The 23249-nt window shown below is 36.0% G+C and overlaps 1 protein-coding gene across 3 annotated transcripts in view; it reads right to left on the reverse strand.

The window, feature by feature from the left end:
- MDM4 (MDM4 regulator of p53) overlaps positions 1-23249 on the reverse strand; it is a 45537-nt gene that overhangs the window by 19878 nt on the left and 2410 nt on the right. For 2 of the 3 annotated variants that reach the window (XM_063297535.1, XM_063297534.1), the window contains exons 2-8: positions 20203-20310; positions 15193-15267; positions 10032-10165; positions 8066-8115; positions 3415-3482; positions 2471-2567; positions 1641-1798 (exon numbers count right to left, since the gene is read on the reverse strand). In XM_063297535.1, coding sequence (XP_063153605.1) covers positions 1641-1798; positions 2471-2567; positions 3415-3482; positions 8066-8115; positions 10032-10165; positions 15193-15267; positions 20203-20277 — 657 coding nt within the window. In that variant the 5' untranslated portion in view covers positions 20278-20310. Of the gene's footprint in view, positions 1-1640; positions 1799-2470; positions 2568-3414; positions 3483-8065; positions 8116-10031; positions 10166-15192; positions 15268-20202; positions 20311-23249 lie in introns of those variants that run through there. The other variant, XM_063297536.1, reaches the window with a different exon arrangement.

Here is a 23249-nt window from a genome sequence, read left to right on the forward strand (position 1 = left end):
ACAGAGCCTTTAAGGACACTGGGTTCGACCACCTCATTTTCTAACCACCTTAGGATTTATAATTATTTTACAGTTACAAGAGGGTTTCTGAACAACAAGTTTGAAAAACTACCTGGTGAGTAAAACTTCATCCCAAAATAGAAAAGTTAACTAGCTTAAAGAATATAAAACAAATGGCAAAAAGCTGAATAAGAATTTAACTTAAGAAAGTGTTAAACAGATTAAGGGACCAGATGAATTTGGAATATTACAACTTTTGCTAAGATTTTTGAAAAATTGAGTAAACAAAACAACATTTCCGTGGGAATACAAATTGTTTAGTCTACCTGGAAACAGGCCATTGGTTCAAAGTTGGAAACAAAGAAAGTAATAATGAGACTGAGTATAGTCTGAGACTTCATGAGTATAGAAATGGGCCACTAGTGGGGACTAAAGTTCCAGGTAGGAAAAAGAAGTGAAATCTGCAAAATGACAAATAAAGGTATGACACTTGAGACATTTCAAAGGATTTTTGAAGAACTGGGAAAGAAGCTCATAATAAATCTAAAAGCAATAATCTGCACCTGTAAATGTATTTCTTGAAGATTATAAAGAAGATGTGACAGACAAAAATTTGGAAGAATATATGGATAGACAGGATGAAGAAGTACCAATCAAAGAGAATATTTGTAGCTCAGGATTGAATTGTGGAGTCCTGGGTGCTCTCTGAGCCTTGTTGTTTTCTTGCAGATGTTTCATTGCCAGACCAGGCAACATCTTCAGTGCGAAAAGGGAGTGAGCCTTGCTCTCTGTTTATATACTATGGTTAAAATATGGAATATTTTTATAAAATTCTGGAAACTATGGACTTTTTGCCGACATTTGGACAGAAATGATAACAATTTTTGGATCTGTGAATGGATATGGAGGGAGGCTATGGGAAGAAGTGAACCATATATGTAATCTCATAGGGGATGGGGAACTAATCATTTGCCTGTACTTGTTGCAAGGAAGATCGGGAGTTGTTTCTTTAAATATTCTTTTTTTTTCACTTTTCCTTTTTGTACTTTGTATTTTTTTTTCCATTCTTTTCTTTTTCTGATTTCAGTCTGTATTATCTTTTAGCATTGTAAAACTCTTTAGTAAAAGTATTTTCTAAAAAAATAAAACTACCATGGTTTATACCAGGAATGGGGCTGTGCAATACTTTGGATCTGATTCCAAAAAGATCCTATGGAATATATAGGGGCATGAATGTAACACCAATCCACAAGTCCTTAAAGCAGCCATACCTTTTCCCAGGATGATGTGGCTGCCCTAGGAATTGCAGACAAGGGCAACGTTCCCCACCCCCTGTAGGTTCTGAAGCAACTTTCTGGAATCAAGGCATTGTACAATCTACTGAAGAACATCTCCTACAGTATGAAGAACAACTGCACCACTGGAAATGTTAGTTGGGGGACACTGCTGATTATAAGTGAGTTAAAAGCCAAAACTGAGCAGAATTAACCTCATTTCATAGTTTACCTTCTCTCAATGTCAAAGGCCACATGAGAATGAGATAAAAATACTTTTAATTTTTAATAAAAAAATTAAATAATGAAATCAGGCTAAGGTATACAGGTTTATGCATGCACATCATATTGCTTACTAATATTTACCTTATTTGTATGTATATCTGTTGAACCATTACTTCTGGACTTGTAATTGTTTCTCAAATTCCCTAAAAACCACCATGGAAGGCCAGCTACATCCCACTCTTCAACCAACTGATCCAATGTAGTTTGCTCTTTTGAAAAGCTACCGATTAGTACTTTATCTGCAAAAGTGAAGAGACATTTTGTTTAAAATTAACATGCTTGTGAATCAACTGACAAACCTGCTCACTGAGATACAACTCACTCTAACGTATATATAACTCAGACAGATGGATATAGTTCTATTCCCCCAACATACATTATAAGCAAAAAGCTCTTTGTGTTGTATATTCAGGAAGCTTACTTCTGTTCACATATTGTACAACATTTAATAACAGAGTTTAAGACTAACTTGAGGAATTACGAACAAGAGCTTGTATAACAAATTAATAATAAATTTGTAGTAGGCAGCTATCTTAAGAAGCTATCACTACCTTTATGGCATTGTAAGACTATTCTAAAAGCTACATGGAAAAGCTTTGAAAACAGCATTCCCCTTCGACATATTATTTATGTGTTCAGTTTTCACAGACTAAATTGAGTACTTGAACTCTTACCTAATGTGTGTATGTATGTGCACATGAGAGAGAAATATTAAAAAAAATACTTTGGAATATCTGACTATTTTAAGATGAAGTAAATAGTAAAAATATAAAGGAAAACCACATAGGTTTCACAGCTTCCAGAAGAATAACAACCCAACATCTGTATGTTCATATTCTACAAGATCCACTAGATAATGAGTTCAAAAGTCAAAGCAATCTAATCTTGTCTACTTGAGAGACCATATTCACCTTCTTTCTCCTTGCATGTATGCTTTAAGGCTGTCAAAGCAGATACATCACCCTCATGATCTTCTTGCCCAGTGCTGAAACTTCTCTCTGTGCTATTCTGCTTAAAGGAAAAGGGAAAAATAACGATTAGCCAAGATCAATGAGAGAAGCACAGGGATGTAACACTTCCTTTCTTAGTCACCAGCTTAAGAGCAACAGTCACATAGAGTTGGAATACCACCAGAGTTACAGTAGAAATAAGAGTTGATTGACCACACAAAAATTACATTTATTAACTGACCAAGACATTTGCTAAAGATCAAGTAGCTGTGGATATGCAACATGGTAGTTTTGTAAGTTTTTCACTACAACTCTCATGGGAGTTGTAGCCCAAAACATTTGGAAGATACCAGGTTGCCTATCCCTGAATTGTGTTTCTGAGTGTGTGTAATGTGTATATATATATATATATAACATTACAATGCAGCCAGAATAAGATAAACATTTCCAAAAAGCTGAAATTGAATGTTATCAAGCTTGTTATACATCTTTCAAATTAGGCAGCTGTCTCTCGAGATGGACAGTACTAATTCAACAATAGTATGAGAAACCATCTTGATTCTTCTAAGGTTTTCCAGGTATTAAAAGCTTTCATGAAATAATACTATTAATATTTGTATCAGTCACTGTTAAAAGAAAACTCCCACCCAGGAATATAACAATGAAAGCTGGTGTGACTAAGGATAAGAAATGCTACACCCCAGAGAACATGTTCAGAGAATGGAACTCTGTAGGTAGAGAACAGAGAATGGGAACTCTGTCCCTGGTCTGTGGATTCCCAAGAACTTTTGAGGAAGGCAAAAGCTCACCAGTAAACAGGTCAGAAGTTTTGACAATCCACTTCGCACAGGTACAGAGAAGGGGTGCTCTGTACGACAAAATAAACCACCCAGCAATGGGTTTACCTTCAGCTGATCTTGGCTTGGATTATCCTCGCTCTGATCCTTTGCGAAAGCAAGTGTCTGTGCAGCATCTAGACAGCAGGTAAAGAAAGAAAAAACCTTCCCTGGTAATAACCATTCTCACAATACAGAGGGATCCCTTGTCAAGCAAGCATACCAAGTTCTGCAACTATGGGCTTGAAATGGTTAAAGATGTGAGCATGGTCTTCTCACCCAACATTGTTCCATTTTTTAGCTCACTCACACATGAAGGATAGAGCTGATACATCCAACTCTTTATCCTCCAAATCCTACTTTCCTTAGCTACTATCCTCTAGAACCTTCAGGAAGAATAACAGACGTAATATACATGATATTTGTTTTAATTCCATTTTTTTTAAGAAAAGCCAGTGCATAGCTGGATCAGGATCAGAACATGGTCAGTGCACTTTAACTCAATGAGAATCTCTACCATCCCTATTTGCAATATCAGGAGGTGCAGTATTAGTACCAGGACAATGTACCTTCCTTATCAATACCTAGATACATCGGTGTCACTACCTGAGATCTTGCAGTGAAGGCAAAGAATAAATGCCTTTTTCCCTTTTGCTATGATCCTGATACGGCTCTCATTCTGGCTATTTTTTTTTTAAGATGCAATGATAAGCTTTGTTACAAACATAACGTCTATTTGCTTCTCAACGTTGCTATGGGTTCTGTGACATTCAGAAGAACAAGCATAATAAGAAAGAACTTCTAGCTAGATTCCAATTCAACTCCGAAGTCACATATGTGTGTGTCATGGAAAATGATAAAGATTGGAAAGATTCACAAATACCTACAGTGGAAGACTGGATTGTTAAACTAATGGACTTGGCTCAAATGGCTAAATTAACAGTGTTAATAAGAGAAAACACTGTTTCTGGATTTATTTCTACTTGGCAACCACTTTTAGATTACTTACTTGTGTTAGAAAATAATGAAGTTTTGATTCTGGGTTTTAGTGATTAAATGCTTTGTTTGGATTGAAATAATGTTACTAACATTTAATCAATGGTAAGAGATTATATTTGTAAATTTGTAAATCATATCTGTAATGGAGAAAGTTACTTTCTGTTTCTTTTTTCTATCTGCTTGCACTTTTATAGTTGTTTCTTTTTTCTTTTGTTCTATGCTCTAGCTTTTCTATATTCTATTATTTTGTATTTTAATTCTACTTTGAAAACTAATAAAGCTCTTGAAAAAAAAGGAAATGATAAAGATTAAGGGAGAAGCCAAAGGTTTTTAAATAGTCACGCTCACTAACCATACACAACAGCAGCAGACATTCTGCAACCTTCAGACTAAATTCAGAACCCCTGTAATAACAACTAATTCAGGTCTCTGGTGACAATTATCTACCTCTTCCCCCTTATACCAACTAGGGCAGGGAGAAGTGGGAGGTAGCCTCACTCGCTTACAGCTCTAATCCTATCCACTGCCAGCAAGCCCCTCCTAAAACAGAAAAATGTGTTCTCTGCCCTACTCTCTAGACAGGGAAAAAAGGTATGTGCACCCTGCTTTAACTTTGTGCGTGTAGCTATCTCAAAATGATTCTCAAAACAGAAAAACTGGTTATCAGATTAAAAACAAGGAAGGATCACACTGAAACACAGAAACTTCTGCAAAACACACAAGAACTCACTTCTAGCCAGAAATAGGTACCTCAGCAAGCAATTAGGACGACACTTAACCTGAGAATAAAGAGCTATTTATAATAGTTACTTTTTACACAGATCGGAGATCTCCATGGTGGCATGTTCCCTGAAGGGCAACATAAATGGTATTGCTGCATCCACTTATATACTAGGAAGCTTCTACTGAGAGTAATTTTACAATGCACAAAGCAAAACTAGTTGCAGTGATTGGTCATATATGCTTCCTAATTAAAAGACAATGCACAATTGTCCTGACTGTTTTAGGAAAGCATCTTCAGATACAATGTTGCATATTATTTTTCTATGCAGTTCAGTTTTGACTTTTATGTCAATCTCCTATCTTGCCAGAATAGAGTTTATTTCATTTTTAGCTTTTAAAATTAATGTGTTAAATCACCTGTTCTGGCAGCCAATCAAATAATCGAAAATAAACAAACCTGAAATCCACAATCCTTGATATTATACTAATTTCTACACAGCAAGGTCAGCAGCACAATACAGGTAGTCCTCACTTACCAACTGTCTTGTTTAGTGACTGTTCAAAGTTATAACAGTTAAAAAAAAGCTTTGTGACCAATCCTCACATTTATGGCTGTTGCAATGTCCCGCAGTCACGTGATCAACATTTGTGAGCTTCACAACTGGCTTTCAACAAGCAGAATTAATGGAGAACATGGAAGTGAAATTGCAAGCCGCAGTCACATCTCACTTAATGGCCACAGTGATTCACTTAACAACAGAAGCAGAAGTGATGTCCAGCATGGTCACGTGATTTTTTGCTTAGTGACTGTGGCACTTAGCAACAGAGTTGCTGGTCCCAATTGTGGTTGGTAAGCAAGGACTACCTGAATTCTATTTGAAAGCCATACCGGTCCACAGCACTAGATTAATTGTACAGACTTAGTGGAGATGTTAACAGAGATTATCCACTCAAATCAGACTACTGGTAAATTAATCAATTCTAACTAAAGAAAGGTTAAGAAAAATACTGAAATCAAGATTTATGCATAAATTCTGTATTTCTTTTGGTTATTCTAGGCGTGGTCTGACTCTTTTCTGAAATGGAAAGAGTTTGTGCTGCCCTGGTCAAGGTCCAGCCCTGATTTTGCCTGGAATGCCAGCAGCTGTTTGTGATTCAAACTATTAACTTCAGTAAAACTGTCAGACTATCCCCAGAATGGCCACATTGATGTGGTCTGGAAAAGAAACAGAAAAATTCTACAGTCCTCCAGAATGTTCCAGTCCCACAGTGGTAGGTCTGGCACATGCCTACTAAAAGCCAACAATATGCTTATATGCAAAAAAGGCATTTAATGTTCTCATAAAATTACACCACAGAGATGTACCTAAAGATCATCCAGACTAACCCTCTGACAGTGTAGGAAATATAGTGCTATTATAATTCAATAAATGGTTTAAAAATATTAGAAGTAAAATAAATGGCTTTTGTTTCCTTTACCAGGAAAATGTCATGCATGTTCACAAGCTCTGTACCTCAAAATAATTTGTTTGGGCTACCACAAATTAGTGAAGGTTTCACACATAATACATACAGAAAGCTTCAGCAGAGTCCATAGATAAAGTTCTTCTGTAATTATTTTCTTTCAGTTTCAAAACTACATATCAACATTTATTATGTTAAGAATTAGGAAGAGACTGGACATGATTGCTAACAGAGTGAACACAATTACTATTACAAAAAATACATGTTGAATAAACAGCTATTTTTGGTAGCTTGTTTTTCCTTGTCATAGTCCTGACAAAAATAGTTTCTATGAATGTTTAATATTGTTTATTTCAATGTTTTTATGGGTTTTTTCCTATAAAAAACTATGTAATAAGACAAACATTCACCACTAAAGCAGAGGAATATCACATTTCAACGTTTAGACTCTGAAATCAATACAGTCAGCTTTTTGATAAAATATGAAACCTGCCATCTACCAGGAATAATGTTTAAGCAGCAATGGTGATTTTCCCCTAAGATTCTAGAAGAGGAAAAGAAATTAAGACCTTGCCATCAAGGCCAAAAAGAAAGAAGAAAACTCAACATGTTTTGTTACGATCACCTCCCAAGATGGTATGATTGAATTAGATACTTCATAATCCCTTTTCCTAGCCCTACAGAAAATCCACAAGTAATCAGCATCAGGTACAGGGAGATTATGATAATGAGGGTTAACAATTAAGACCCCCCCCAATATTTCACCAAATTAAAATAATCTATCCACTTGGATCAATTCAAAGAGTTAAATCCAAAGAGATATTGCTTAACCATACTAATTTCACTGAGTTATACTCTATTTTGCATTCACTGTTTTTAATGTTAAAGATATCCTAAATGTCTTGATAGTACGCCGCTACAGACTTAGCACAGGGTCCCTAAACCTTTTCAAACTGGCTTGGGAGCATACAATGGCTGCCATCTGAAGCCATGCAGAACACTGAAATATGAGAATACTCCATGCAACTGCACTTACTATCCTCCCCATAGCACTTCTACTATTCCTTGTTTTGTTTTGTTTTCCTTTTTTTAGCTCAACATAATTTCAGACCAGTACTGCAACTACTCTCCATTCTGATTTTCTATTAAAGCTCATGGAGCTCATCTAGGGCACAGAGATATTCTTAAAAATTAAAATGTTAATGGAAGCTGGCACTTTGCCTTCCAGCATTTTACCCGCCCATTTCATTAAGAAACCTTTTTAAAAATGTACAAAGCCACAGGGGTAGAAAGCCTGGAGACCACCACAGGATATATCCATGGGCACACTGATAACCATCGATACCATAATGGTGACTCTCGTCTAGTTTTAGTCCAATATACGTCAACGTATTATCATTTTTTGTCAGCAAAGGGCTGCAGAATCCCAATACTCCCAATCCGCACAGCAGCTCATTTCAAGCAAAAACTTTCACATGTTTTTACTTACCAAGATTAATTTTACAAAGAAGTAAATGAACGTGAAGAAACCTACCTGTAACAGTGGTAAGAGTTACATTCCTTCGCAGCATATCATAAACAGGGCTGTGGAAAAATAATGAATAATGAACACAGAACGTAACTGCATAAAGAATACTGTCTTCTAATTCAAATGTTATGCAAGATAGAATTCTAATGAGCTACCTAAAGTCAGGAAATAGCATAAGATTTATGAGAAGGAAAAGCATTCTATATAAGAGCATTTAGAGAGGCGATAGGAAGCAATATTGCCTAATTACAAATCAATTCAAAAATTTTAAAATTGAGTTTAAACTTTTTTTCTGAGAACAGTTATCAGTTCTCTGATGATAGTTTTCACCCTACCGTTAAGGCCTTAGAGCAATAGCTGTTGCCAACACAAAGACTAGGTAGGAAAGAATCATAAGCCCAATTCACACAGTGAATTTTCATTCTGTCAAGAGGGAAAACTCACTGTATGCAAACAGAATTAAATATGCCAAATATACACGGTCACCTGCATACTTTTTAAAGAAAAAAATAACCCTAGCCTTCAGAAACAGACTGTTTGGTTAAACAAATTGGTGGAATGATGAATATCAAATATGAAGCTGGGAGACTTGGTTAAATTTCCATACAAGCAATGAGCCCATTCCATGTGCAGGTATAGTTACAGTGAACTTAAGAGTTTCAGGCTTCAGGTGAAGAAATTGTTTAGAAAAACTCCATGCAAATACAAAATCAACACAGAAGTTAAAAGGATTAGGCTAAAATGTATACCTCTAATCTCTAAGTTTCCTATCAGAAGAATTTGTTTTAATATGAAAGAACATTCAAAAACAAAAGCTGCACCACCTATAGACAGAAATAATATATCCCATTTATTAATTCACACATTACTACCTCATTCTGTTGGATATGGATACAGGAATATGGAAGTATTCAAGGCCCAATTCATTATTTTTGCTTCAGTGTAGTTCCATTCCAAACCTCTCCACTGCACAGTTAGAACTAAGCTCATAGGACTTAAGTATGCAAGTACTATGTCTGTGCAATTATGTCCCATGGCAACAACATGGCCTTAAGCATGTATCAGTGTAGGATAAGAGAGTAATTAGATAAACAAGAGCAGTATCTGCATGCTAGCACTGCAGCATGGACCCTGTCACGCTCATTTGCATCCATTCTGCTTCAGTCAAATATATTGACCAGCCGAAGAAAAAACAGATGAAACTGTGGGATATTCAGCATTCACATATAATATATACCCAGGCCATAGGAGATATGGTAGAAATTCAAGCATAAATTTTCTTCCTCATTTATCCTCTTAGAAGATAATAAAGGAGTGTAACTAATCATGCAATATATGAATAAATGCAGAGTATTACAGTAATGAAATTCACCAAAAATATTACTGCCATTAGTTAAGATGCAGTTAATAAACCAACTTGGTTGCAGGAGGTGGTGTTTAAGAACCAGCTCTGCCAGCTCCATTGCCACCGCTGCCCCATGTTGCTACCACAGAGCAGCTGATTCACATGCCAAACATCAAGGCTCAGCTCTACTCTCAACCGGCTTGCAAAATTTCTGAACATTTAACAATGGGCTCTCACAAGCTGGTACAAGCTGGCTCCAGTATACCACTGGTTGCTGGTTTATAACGTTTTTCAAAAAACTTAGGGAGTTATCAGAATCTTTCAATGTTCTTCATCTTCTAGCCCATAATCTCTTCCAAATATTATATAAGAGGTTGAAGAAACATTGACAAAACAGATTTTGATAACTACCATTTGCCATTAAAATCGGTATATATATTTCTTAATCTCTTGAGATGTCACTGCATTACAACACAATTCTTACAACAAAGCACTCAGATGTGTGTCTCCCAAAGGGAGTATTGGGCCAGAATTCACTGTACCTACTGAAAATGAAAGAGAACTCTTTGCTTTAGATATATTAAAATTTAGGGAATCTCATTCCATGGTATTACAGAGATTTCCTACCTTGGTTCTTTCACAGAGAAACTCTGACAGCCCAAAAGCTCCCCCAGCTGGTCTCTTCCACAGTGTACCATGTGCTGCTGTTCTTTGTCATACAACTGCTTCTGTGCAATGTACTCTCCAAGATATATCATACACTAAGCAAACAAATGAAAATTTCAGTTATGCTATTTTACAAAAAGCTTCACCTCAGTACAGTTTCATTCTAATTGTTTCAGTAATTTTCAAACCTGTGTATGTGAACGCATACAAATAAACAACAAAGGAACACCATAAAGACAGTTATGGGCTCTTTACAGTAATTCATTAAAGGAGAGAAAGCATCCTGAAATATTAAGAGGGTAAAAATCAATAAAGGACTAAAATTAATCCAAAGAATAGTAAGAAAATCACAGCATACATTTAAAAACTAAAGGGAAAACAAAAATTATTATAGGGTAAGTAAAACAATCAGAAAAAAAAACTGGTGAGGAAGTAAAATACCCACATAACATTTAACAATGAATTAGAAACCACAAAAAGTCATTACCTACTTTTCTGGTAGCCCCATTTCTCTTTTAAATGGATAAGCACTAAACCACCTGAGTTTGCAATTAGAGGCAAAAAAGCTGAGGAAAAAAGATTTAGACCACTCTTTTATGAAAAGTGGTTGTAATCCTGAATATGTAGCTGCTTAAGCACTATACAATTAAAGATCAGATGTTTCTTTAATTCGCGTTTTAAACATTTGCACTGAATGAAAAACATAAAAAACCTTTCTGACAAGCAGTTTTGCTCTTTATGTTTTATTTTATGGAACATTTACTATTCACATTCATTTTACTTTTTTCACTTTGCAGTTTGGGAATAAAAACTAGAAAATACACTGTTCAAGGTACCGAACAAAACAGTGGTTGAATTAGAATACAAATCAAGGTATTCCAGGTCAGAATCTACAGTAGATCAGGTATCATAAAATATTATATAGCCTAATGTGGTGAAACTGATTTTCAACATGAATATCTAAATTTTCAAAACCATTCCATTAACTTTGTAAAGTCATGCTTATGTAAGATCTTAAGATATCAGTAAACAATAAGCAATGCTTATTACTTTAGATCCAAATGGAAGAACTAAGAGACAAGGTTACAGTTATGTACAATTTGTATTCATTCTCAGACAAGAATGAATGCTATCAGCATATCTCTGGGTATGTGAACATTTTCATAAAAACTAACTTTCAGGATTTTTTAAGATATATAACAGCTATATAGCAATTTTTTAAACTCAGGCTGTCATACTAATTATTTGGAAAACATATATGCTATCTACATTTCCAAACATAGCTTCAACAACACTGTCACAAATTTTATTAGGTAGATGAAAAAGTGATCAGAGTAAGTACCTACCAGACATAATACAGCTTGTGATATAAAACTTGGGCATGTTTTTCTTCCACTTTTCAAATGGTTGTTTATTTTATTGGCCACCCAACTCCAGTGGACTCATTCAGCAGCTTTGTTTACAAACACATACACACACAATTCCTCCTTTCATATACTCAAACCACTTGCCTGCTGGTCTGCAATTCAAGAATTGACTGGGCTAGAGCCTGCTCCAGAAACTGATCATGTATTTTCAAGCAAAAGTAGTTGAAGCAACAGGTGGATTCAATATTTAAGACAAGTTTTCACAAACACAAAAAAATAACTTGTGGAATACAATTAGGCAAAGATCTGTAGTCTCCACTTGAGATGCTTGTCTACAAGTTTAAAGTCCAAGTATTGGTTGCATGCAGAATCAACAGAAATTATGCCTACCCACCAAGGAAGAAGGACAAAAAGCGATTCTGGGTACAGTTACGTGTCTATGTTCAAGCCTACACTGTAGCGATAAGAGAGACTAAGCACCTTTACTACTACTCCCTTGGTGGGATGTTTTCCAGCTGCCCTATTTATGGTGATTGTCAGGGAAAAGTCAAGAAGATCTTCTGCTTGGTCACTGAGACCAATCAGCCAAAAAAGTTGCTCAGATTCACCAGAATCTTGACTCAACATAGGTGGGGGTCTTTAGTGGTCACTAGGGCATTATCTTATTGTATTACCTGGGACTCCTTCTGGCCTATGAACTCCAAGTAAGTGGATAGAGTGCTCTCTAGGTTATCCATTGCTACCTGCAGGCTTGACCCATGCCTATCCTGGCTCCTGCAGGGATAGTGTGACCATCTGGATTTGGGAGACTATCTATCTTTTTAACAAAGGGGATTTTACCAGCAGCTTAGAAAGAGGCTGTGGTAAATCTGCTCCTAAAATTATCCCTGGTTCTGATGGTGTTAGATAACTATCACTCCAACCTTCCCTTTTGGGCAAAAGTTGTTAAAATGGTGGTGGGGAATCCATTGTAGAGATGAAGCAGATTATCTGGACCCTTTTCAGTCAGGTTGAGGTCCAAGCATGGAATAAGATAGTATTGGTCACTCTTACTTATGACCTCTAACAGGGCCTGGACAGGAGGAGTGTGCCTCTCATGGTCCTTTTAGATCTCTCAGTGGTTTTTGACACTATCCACGATATTTTAATGGGTTGAATTATGGGGCTGAGGATTGCAAGCACTGTTTTGCAGTGGTTCTCAGTCAATTGTGGTGGGGAAGAGAGGTCATCCTAATGGCCCCACATGACAGCATTCCACAGGGGTTAGTCCTCTCCCCCCTACTTTTTAACATCTGTATGAGGCTGCTAGGTAATGTTGTTACTTTGGGGTAAAAGTATCATCAGCATACTGAAGGGAAATGCCATTATTCTCTTATCCTGGTGCCTGGAGGTTGTCAGGGTCTGGATGGGACAGACCTGTCTAAAGCTGAATCCAACAAGACACAGGTACTGTTTGTCCATTGAGGCTCTCCATATCTATACCAGTCTATATCTCTGGATGGTCAGGTACTACCTCTGAGGTTCCATCTAGACAGATCCTGCTGATACAGCAGATGAAACTGTGGCTAGAAGGACCTTTGCTCAACTTGGCTGGTGTACCAACTTGCAAACCTTACTGGGCACAAGATACCCTCAATACCACCCATTTAGACTACAGCAATGCACTTTACATGGAGCTGCCTTTAAAAACCACTCAGAAGCTGCAGTTAGCCCAAAATGCACCAGCCTGTGTGCTAACTAGTCCACGTTGCTGGGAACATATTCCACCTATACGGTGGGCTCTTCAGTCACAATGCCAATCTTCTGAAACAGTCCTGTTATAGAAATCAGTCCAGCACCATCTCTGAGTACATTCAGGACAATGGTAAAGACAGAGCTATTCTGGAAATCAGTTTTATTTGTTTTGGGGTCATCTTTTATTTTATTTTTGTTTTGTTCTTATTTCACTGTCAGAAAGTTTTCTTTTATGTGTTTAAGCTTACTACTAATATTTTATATTTGTTTTCTATCATGTAAGTCACCAAGAATCTGATTGTGTCAGAGTACAAATTAAATAATAAAACAGTAACAAGGTAGGTTGTAGTCTAGTGCATTAGCTATAAGAGAAGTCCACCCTTCAAGTAACATATTACTCTTACAATTTAATCTCCCTTTCAAGACAGCAGCAAAAAAAAAAAATCAGCAGAAGAAAAATCCAAAATGAAGAAAGCTGGCAGTGCTTCTAGCCATTATAGGGAACAGGTCCTTACTGTGCTAAATGTAGGCTGCTATGGCAAATTAACATTTTAACACAGAAACCCATTCATTTGAAGTATTCAATTTGTTTTTTGCAAAAATATTGGAAGCTAAATAAGTTATTTAAATGCATAAGTATTTAAAATAAGTCACACAACTCTGCGGGAATATCTGACACATTCCTAATGAAAAGCCACAGCATTTAATTCCTAGCTGCCAGAATAGCCCTGTAAATCACAGCTTGTGTCATTTTTCTAATATTGTACACACTTTGCATTTTAAACTTAAAAGAAATGATTTTACAGGATGTCTTCAGTTTAGCTGACATGACTTTTTCAATGGAGAGGAAATAAAAAGTATAATTTAAAAACACTCAAGCATCAATTGGCCACCAAAAAAAACACACCTCTTAGCAACCCTTGAGAATTCAACCATCTATTACAATCCCCTTCACAATCTTAAGGGAAGATCTTATGCCCCTGAACTATTTGTCATGTTAATTCTCATGTTGTGCTCTTATAATAAATGATACAAAATCCCCTTTTAATTAATAGAACACACTCCCATGGATATCAACATTTTTCTACTCTCTGTCCCATGCACTGAAGGAATGAAACCAAATCCTCAGCATTCAAGCTTCTGGTATGAAATAATTGCTTAAGAATTGGCATGATTACTCTCATGGCATTAGGGACAAGCAATAACATTTCATTTGACCATTAAATGCTATTGTGTTTTATAAACTTGCAGAATTATAGGTATCAATATACCATTCATCAGGAAAAGAAAAAAAAAACTGGCAAAATGCTAGAATCAAGAGTGGTATCTGAAATTCCAATTACCAAATGAAGGGGAAAGCTATGGAGCACAATGCCCATTTCAAAATTCTACATTATATAGATTTTATCAAAAGGTTTGTCTCCTCCAACATGCTAAATATAACAACAAAGAAAGCTTTCTGGTAGTGCTTAACTAGAATGTATCAACTTTGCCATCTGTTTGGGTTTGTGTAGCATTTTTTTTAATATGCCTTCATGTCAGTGTTGACTCCTGGCGACTACCTGGACTAGTCCCTGCAGTTTTCTTTGCAAGATTTTCAGAAGTGGTTTGCCATTGCCTTCTTCCTAGGGCTGAGAGAGAATAACTGGCCCAAGGTCATCCAGTTGGCTTCATGCCTAAGGTGAAACTAGAACTCATGGTACCCCAGTTTCTAGCCTGGTACCTTTAACTACTATATATGGATATGGGAACAGAAGCAATAGGTATTCACCGCTGTCATTAAATACCACTTTCTTTTCTTCCTTCTCTTTTTGAACATTTGTCAGGACTACTGGCTTTGCTCTAGAAGCATAGCCTGCATTTAAATTTTACAGCCACATCACATGGCATAAGAATGTGGATATAGACTTGGTCAGTACTAGATGCCATTAGCTCTGAATCAGAAACAGCAAATTATGAAGCATTTCTTTCTTAATTCAAACTTAGGTAACCAGTGCAGAACTGTATACACAGGAACTCACCTCTTTTAATGTAAAGGTTTCACCCTTAGCACCTGCTGCATGCAGAACTTTCAGGAGTGGCAGTTTTGGTCGTACCTAAGATACACCATATGGAATTTTTTTAGTCATGTTGTGTAACACTGGAGAAATCAATACAAAAGAGTAATTCACACAGGTTTCAAATGTAAAGCTTTACATACCCCAATTCCAAATAGGTTTCATTGTATTAAGCTAGCAGAGGAAAATAAATACAACTATTTTACACAACCTCAGAAATGCAACGCTAACTTTTCCCAATGAAATTAATCAAATAATAAACCCAAGATGATTCAATTCAATGAGAATTCACAATCTTGTTACAGATAATAGAGAGTATCTCAAAGTAAACCTTATTTATATGTCAAAAAACACAGATGCAATGCATATGATCAAATCCAAATTTTCATCATGCATTCATTTCCCTCCGTCATTACAATACTTATAAATCCTAATTAAAGCCACAAAAGTCAATGCCAAATGATATTTTAAGAGCTCTGCCAGTTCTACATAGTATATCAGAGGCAACTTCATGAAACGGGAAATACTATCTGAAAATGAGTTCTGAGACATATTAGCAAGGAGTAGATCTTTCTAAATCAGATAATTGTTAAACTCCTGAATAAGCTGGAAGCAACCATTTATCAGGTAAGCATTATTTATACTGAGATAAAATATCACAGTACCTTTAGATTAAGATTGCATTTATGTTACACAAGAAATTACATGTAGGAGTACTTTACTTTAATAGGCAGGTATTTATCCTAAGTGGCTCTTTCCCCCTCCTTGTTTCAATGGCATATGGACAGTATTTGGAAAGCAAGATTCTCCACTTTTGCACTGGCATTCTGCTGATGCCATGATACTACACTGTGTGCACAATTATTAGGCAAGTGAGTATTTTGACCAAATCATTTTTATGCATATTTTCCACCTCCAAGCTGTATAAACCTGAATGCTTAGTGGATATAAGCATATCAGGTGATGTGTATTTTTGTAATGAGGGAGGGTGTGGCCTAAGGTGATCAACACCCTATATCAAGGTGTCCATAATTATTAGGCAGCTTCTTTTCCTCAGGCAAAATGGGCCAAAAAAGAGATTTAACTGACTCTGAAAAGTCAAAAATTGTACGAAGTCTTTCAGAGGGATGCAGCACTCTTGAAATTGCTAAGATATTGGGGCGTGACCACAGAACCATCAAACGTTCTGTTGCAAATAGTCAACAGGGTTGCAAGAAATGTGTTGAGAAAAAAAGATGCAAATTAACTGCCAAAGATTTGAGAAGAATCAAACGTGAAGCTACCAGGAACCCATTATCCTCCAGTGCTGTCATATTCCAGAACTGCAACCTACCTGGAGTGCCCAAAAGTACAAGGTGTTCAGTGCTCAGAGACATGGCCAAGGTAAGGAAGGCTGAAACTCAACCACCACTGAACAAGACACTTACGTTGAAACAGCAAGACTGGGCCAAGAAATAACTGAAGACAGATTTTTCAAAGGTTTTATGGACTGATGAGATGAGAGAGACTCTTGATGGACCAGATGGATGGGCCCGTGGTTGGATCAGTAACGGGCACAGAGCTCCACTTCGACTCAGACGCCAGCAAGGTGGAGGTGGGGTACCGGTATGGGCTGATGTTATTAAAGATGAGCTAGTTGGACCTTTCGGGTTGAAGATGGACTCAAAATCAACTCCCAGAACTACTGCCAGTTTTTAGAAGACACTTTCTTCAAGCCGTGGTACAGGAAAAAGTCTGCATCTTTCAAGAAGTCCATGATGTTTATGCAGGACAATACTCCATCACATGCATTGAAGTACTCCACTGTGCGGCTAGCCAGTAAAGGCCTCAAAGATGAAAGAATAATGACATGGCCCCCTTCCTCACCTGACCTAAACCCTAGTGAGAACTTGTGGGCCCTTCTCAAACAGGAGATTTATGGTGAAGGAAAACAGTACACCTCTCTGAACAGTGTCTGGGAGGCTGTGGTTGCTGCTGCACAAAAAGTTGATCGTCAACAGATCAAGAAACTGGAAGGCTTATGACTGTTATTGCAAAGAAGGGTGGCTATATTGGTCACTGATTTTTTGTTTGAAATGTCAGAAATGTTTGTTTGTAAATTTTGAGTTGTTTGTTTATTATTCTCACTTTAACAGATGAAAATAAATGAGATGGGGGAATTTTCGTTTTTCATTTAGTTGCATAATAATTCTGCACACTAGTAGTTGCCCAATAATTGTGCACACATAGATATGCTCCTAAGAAAGCCAAAACCTCACTTTTACTTTATTATTCAAGTTTGAGGTTTAACATATTTGTTTGTTTGTTTGTTTGATTTCTATAGCCGCCCATCTCAACAAGTGACTCTGGGCGGCTTACAAAAATAAAACCATAAAATTTTGGATTGACCGAGAGCACTGTAGTTGTTCAATAATGAAATTCATCCTCAAAAATACAACTTGCCTAATAATTGTGCACGCAGTGTATTATTATTTTGTAGTTTGCAAATACATGTAAAAAAAGAGTAACTCAGTTCAGTTTGACAAAGACTCCAGATACTCTGAAAAAGCCAAACTGGAAATGAAGATGCTAGTACATTTTCAAGCTGTGAGGAAAATGAATGAATGAATGAATGAATGAATGAATGAATGAATGAATGAATTCAGAGTTCTCTGTGGAAGTGAACTGAATAAAAACATCCTCAGGTCATCTGAAGATCTGGGTTTTCTTTCCAGTTCTAAAGTATTATATGTAATAGCATTGAAAATCTTTGTTGAAACCAATTTTCACTTGCAACTAGAGGAACTCTAAGCTCCACTACTTGTTTCCATCTATATCATACTACAAAATCATGTCTTTGTGAGCTAATAGGACGATAAAGCACCTCTGTAATTTCCAAAAGGCTTTATTCCTGTTAGGAACCTCAAATCTGACAGGCAGGCAAACAAATTACATCAAGGATAACATCATTTACATCTTCCAAAATATATTCTAATCCAGTCCTAAAACTCCAATGATAAAATCTTCAAGAAATGACATTTTGAAGGTAGAAGGCTAGAAGAGAAGTGTATCCATTAATTCTGAATGTCTGTCAAATCCAAAATTACATCACTCAGGTCATATCTGTCAATTTATATCATTTGCATAATGCAAATAATGTAAATGGACACACATGATAAAAATTATATCAAGTGACAGGCCTGTTTCTGAAACAGACTTTATCTGCTGTTTGGTAATGAAGTCTAAGCAAAATTTGGTCCATTACATCCAGAAATCCACTGAATAAAGGTCTGGACAATCAAGGATTTACTGTTTTTAATTTTCAGAAAATGGTAGCAAATATATCTGTGGCCCAGTATGGTTTACCACTATTGTATGTAGACTATTTTATTTCTTCATTCATTTACACTACTGTAATATTTATATTCCTCTTTTTTTCTTCAAATTATCTCCCTTCCCAATGTGGCTCCATGTACTTTTTCCCAAGCCCATCCACTTTGCTTGCAGACACTGACACCCCACACAATACTGAATGCGACCAGTACTCAGTACCAATATAGCCCTCAGGTCAAAAAGGTGGTCCTCCCTGCCTTAAGTAATATAGCAATGGAAGCTCCACTGTCAATGTTATCTGGCTGCCACCCCTTTAAAAGCAGCTTTCCTATATTTTCTATACTGTATTTTAACAATATATCTTGAAATTGAATAAAGTTCTTATAAAAAAATTTTTTAAAAAGCAGGCCTCCGTGCAAAGCTCTGACTATCCTGCCAGATGCTCGCTGTGCCGAGGAATTTATTTGATTTATATGCTGCCTTTATTTGTACAGCTCAAGCAATGTACATAATGCTCCCTCCTATTTTCCCCACAATGACCCTGTGAGATAGGTTAGGATAAGAGAGTGCAACTGGCCCAAAATCACCCAGCAGTTAGGACAGAGGTGAAGGGAAAGGAAGAGCTGTTAGTGTTATCCCAATGTGGCTGCAAGGAGTACACAAAATGCGACTTTCAGTATGCTGTTTTGCAAGCTGTATCAGTTTAAGCGCAGTCTAAAAAGCTGATCTAAGGCAAGGAAACACCTTTTCCTTCTCTCTCTCCCCCCACCACTGGTGTACATATGAGAATGACTGCCTCCAAGTGAAACCCAGTTTTCAGGAATAATATACAAGTAAGCAAGCGCACCCTTCCCACTAAAAATATAATTTTGAAATACATTGTTTTAGTATTCATTCCCAACAAAATGAGTTTATTCTATAAAGTTTTACTTTATAAAAGCTTTATTTATATAAAGTTTTATAAAGGTTCAATTATTGTTTTACTTGATATGTAGAATAACATTGAATTGTTAAAAGTAGCATATTTATTTCTTGCTCAACCCTAAACTTCAATGAGTCATTAGTTTAATTTAGGGCAGGGGAATCACACAAATTCATTTGATTGTTTTAGGGAATTAAATCATGCAAAGTCTGAAAAGCCTCTCTTAATAAAGACTAGCATATTTATTATTGCACCATCTTCCAGAGCCCACTTCCATCAGACTGAAACAGTTAAATGACATTTCAAGTCATTCAATTCAACAATCTGTAGTCTGAATCAATGTTACACAATTTTATCCAATTCCAGGGCATTTATGCTACCAGTGAGAAAATAGTTACCTTGCTATTTTACAAGAATTGTAAAGTAAAATTATAAAAAGTAAAATGTAAAATTATAAAACACAGATCGCAAGAATTGTTGTGATCTGTGTTTTATAATTTTATTTTTTTAGGTCTGTGTGCACATATGCTAATATAGGATATTTGTGCATTTCATTAAATGGATTCTAATCCCTGAAAATTAATGCTGTATTAGATAAATTATTTAGTCTCCGAATTACCAAAGACTGAGGTATTTGCAAGTTAACAAATATATGGATAACTGCTAGAAAAGGTAATATTCCACACAGATGAAACTTCTATCAGATTACAATATTAAACTGAAAAATCAAATTGTATTACCTGTTTAACTGGTTCAAGTGATGTTCTGCAGGTACTCTCAGATGGTGGAAATTGTGCAGAGGTAGAAGATGTCATTTTGGCAGTATAGTAGCTGTCAATATTAGAAGCCTAAAATAAAAATCAGACATATTTAATAGATTTATACCCCACTTCTCCTCCAGCAGCGCAAGCTGGCATACATAGAATTTCCTCCCCCAATATTTTCCCACACTTTGGGAGGTAGATGGGTTGAGAGAATGTCTCTGGCCCAAAGTCATCCAGTGAACTACCATAGCTGCGGCTGGACTTGAACCTCTATCCATGCTATCCTAACTCACTTAAGATTAAACATTCTCAGAAGCCTCTAAGGCCTATTTGATATACATCACCTAAGGATAACACCTGAACTGCATTTAACATGTCTACTATACCAATCAAATTATCTTTTAATTTTGGTAAGGAATATAAAAAAATTCCTAGCATGAAAGAAAACCCTGAGATACTACCTTATTAAGTCTCTCAGTGAGGCTTTCAAGATACCTTATTTAAAGTGTCTTCCATGCAGTTTTTGTTCTTCAAACTGCTTAAGGCAAAAGAGAACAAACTCTGTTTTTTGACATGTTGAGACAAGTAGCTAGCTTGTTAACGTGACTCACAGGATGTGAATATTGCCGAGTCATTCAACCACTAACGGAAATTCTCCCTTCAAGATTTAGTCAGCAAACAATGATGGGACAAATATCTGCCCATATTACTTAAAGCTGATGGCAAATACATTTTAATGCCACCATAATTTTTGTATCTTTATGATACCATAATACTTAAGTGCTTGAGAAAATACACATTAAATATATAGTTTTCAAGTCAAAAAGGCCCATTTAATTTTCACTGAGCTCAAGCAAAGAAAAAGTTAATATCGCTAAACTTTCAATTTCTGTTTTATGATTACTATAGTATCAAATTCAGTGACACCAAAGACATTTTAAATGGTGACAAAACTTTATGTATTACATTTACAACTCACTCTATAACATTATGTCTTCTGGATAACTGACCACAAAGAACATTTAAGATCATAAAATCAAAAGAATAAAATTCAAAGCAACCTCAAAATTAAAAAAAAAAATTAAAACAGGGAAGCCCAGGCTACATGAGTTCAGAACTCAAGTTTTAAAATGCTTAAGTGAGCACTAGGGTATTCCCCTAAGAACAAAAAGATCATAGCAGCAATGCCATTTTGGGGAGCTTGTTACAAAGAACACTGTTTCCTTTGCAGCTATACTATCGTTTCATTCAGTATAAGAATCATTATATTCCCTTGGACGATCTTAGGTTTGAATAGATACATACCAGAAAAGACACTATGTCTAGTAATGTGATCCCTAGCACTTTAGTGCTTTAACAGTTAAAATTTATTTTAAACCATGTCTAGAAATGGGCTGCAATCTAGTGCAGCTGATAAAATATTAATATGCTCCATCTGCCCAGTCAAAATTACTAATTTAATCATTGTATTTTGGACCAGCCATAGTTTCCCAACCTTGTCAAAGTTGATAAAGGCATGTTCAAACATAAAAAACTCATTTGATTCTCTAATAACATTGCTGAATCAGTAAGCACCCTGTAAGAGGAAAAAAAAGTTCTCCAGACAGAGTATGACCAATCATTTAGAAAAGGCTGAATGAACAATCATGGATAATTCCCCATTACATCTACATTGGGTTTCTTACCTTCTATTAATCAACCCGTACTGTATTGTCCAGTGCTGATTAAGTACTATCAGTGTGATCCATATCTTATGATAATGAAAAACAAATCTGCATACCAGTATGACAACTGTATATTGGTGTACATACTGTATATTGGTACATCATGGACCAAATCATATGAGTTCTCCCAGCATAAGGACAGAAGTCTCCATAATCCTAAAGCATAACTACTACGGAGTATGAACCCTAACACCTCCTTCTGGAAACAGCCATCCAAGCAGGAGCAGAACCAGCATTAAGCGGTATATCATGCACTCAACTTGGAGAACGTTTGTACATATATTAATACCATGGTTGAAAATACACAATGAATTGTTGATTGAAAATATACAATCAATTGTTAACCTTAAACTAGATAGCAACAATGCATAAAAGGACAGATGGCTAGTAACAGACTATGGCACATTTCCTTCATACCATAAAAGCAAAGCCATAACTCTAAGAAGCAACAAAAACAGAAATGAAAATGTGTATTAAAATAACCATAGTGAGACACTTTTTAAAAAACACATAATCCATGGAATTAATTTAATTTACTTATTGTTTTCTGTTGGGAAAGGCATTCAATAAAATGGGCACACTACTCATTTAAGCTTATCCACAGAAAGGCCTCTGAATGTTGCAATTTCTTAAGACACATACTTTATACCAAAAGATGTTGAATAAACCATACTAGTTGAGTTCACACAACTAAGCCATCCACTATGGTATACAACCTATAATGGCTGAGTTCACCTATCACTCTAAATCAAACCGCAAAATGTCTTGCCACTCAGCCATAATCTCTATAATAAAATGCAAAAATGGTTGTAACAATGTCTATCAAACCTTTAACAGTAATACAACATTGCATTAACTTCAAGTATTGTAAGATTTTTAAGATTCACTTAAGAATTTTGCATTAAAAATTGGTATTAAGAGCAATAAACAATGAAAAATGTAAAATAACACCTGTTAATACCTGTTGGTTTACAAATGTAAAGACTCCCTTGAGTTAAACTTGGCTTATAGTGTCCACATGGAAATGTTAATGCCATTTTCTTGGCAACAATGCAAAAATAATTTGCCACTATCTTCTCCTGGGATATTTTCTCAACTTCCTAGTTTAACTTACAGCCCTGAAATTTCCTAATCTCCCATCAAAACCAATTCTACTTAATTTTTGTCAACATCAGCTGCCACTTTTGAATCATCAGAAGCTTTTCATAGCTTCTTTCCCAATTTAACCTGTTCCAAACATAAATTTTCTTTATTTTTTGCTAGAGCTCTACACAAGTCCACTAAGGGTACTAGATCAAT

The sequence above is a fragment of the Candoia aspera genome, chromosome 3, assembly GCF_035149785.1.
Source record: "Candoia aspera isolate rCanAsp1 chromosome 3, rCanAsp1.hap2, whole genome shotgun sequence".
Taxonomy (NCBI): domain Eukaryota; kingdom Metazoa; phylum Chordata; class Lepidosauria; order Squamata; family Boidae; genus Candoia; species Candoia aspera.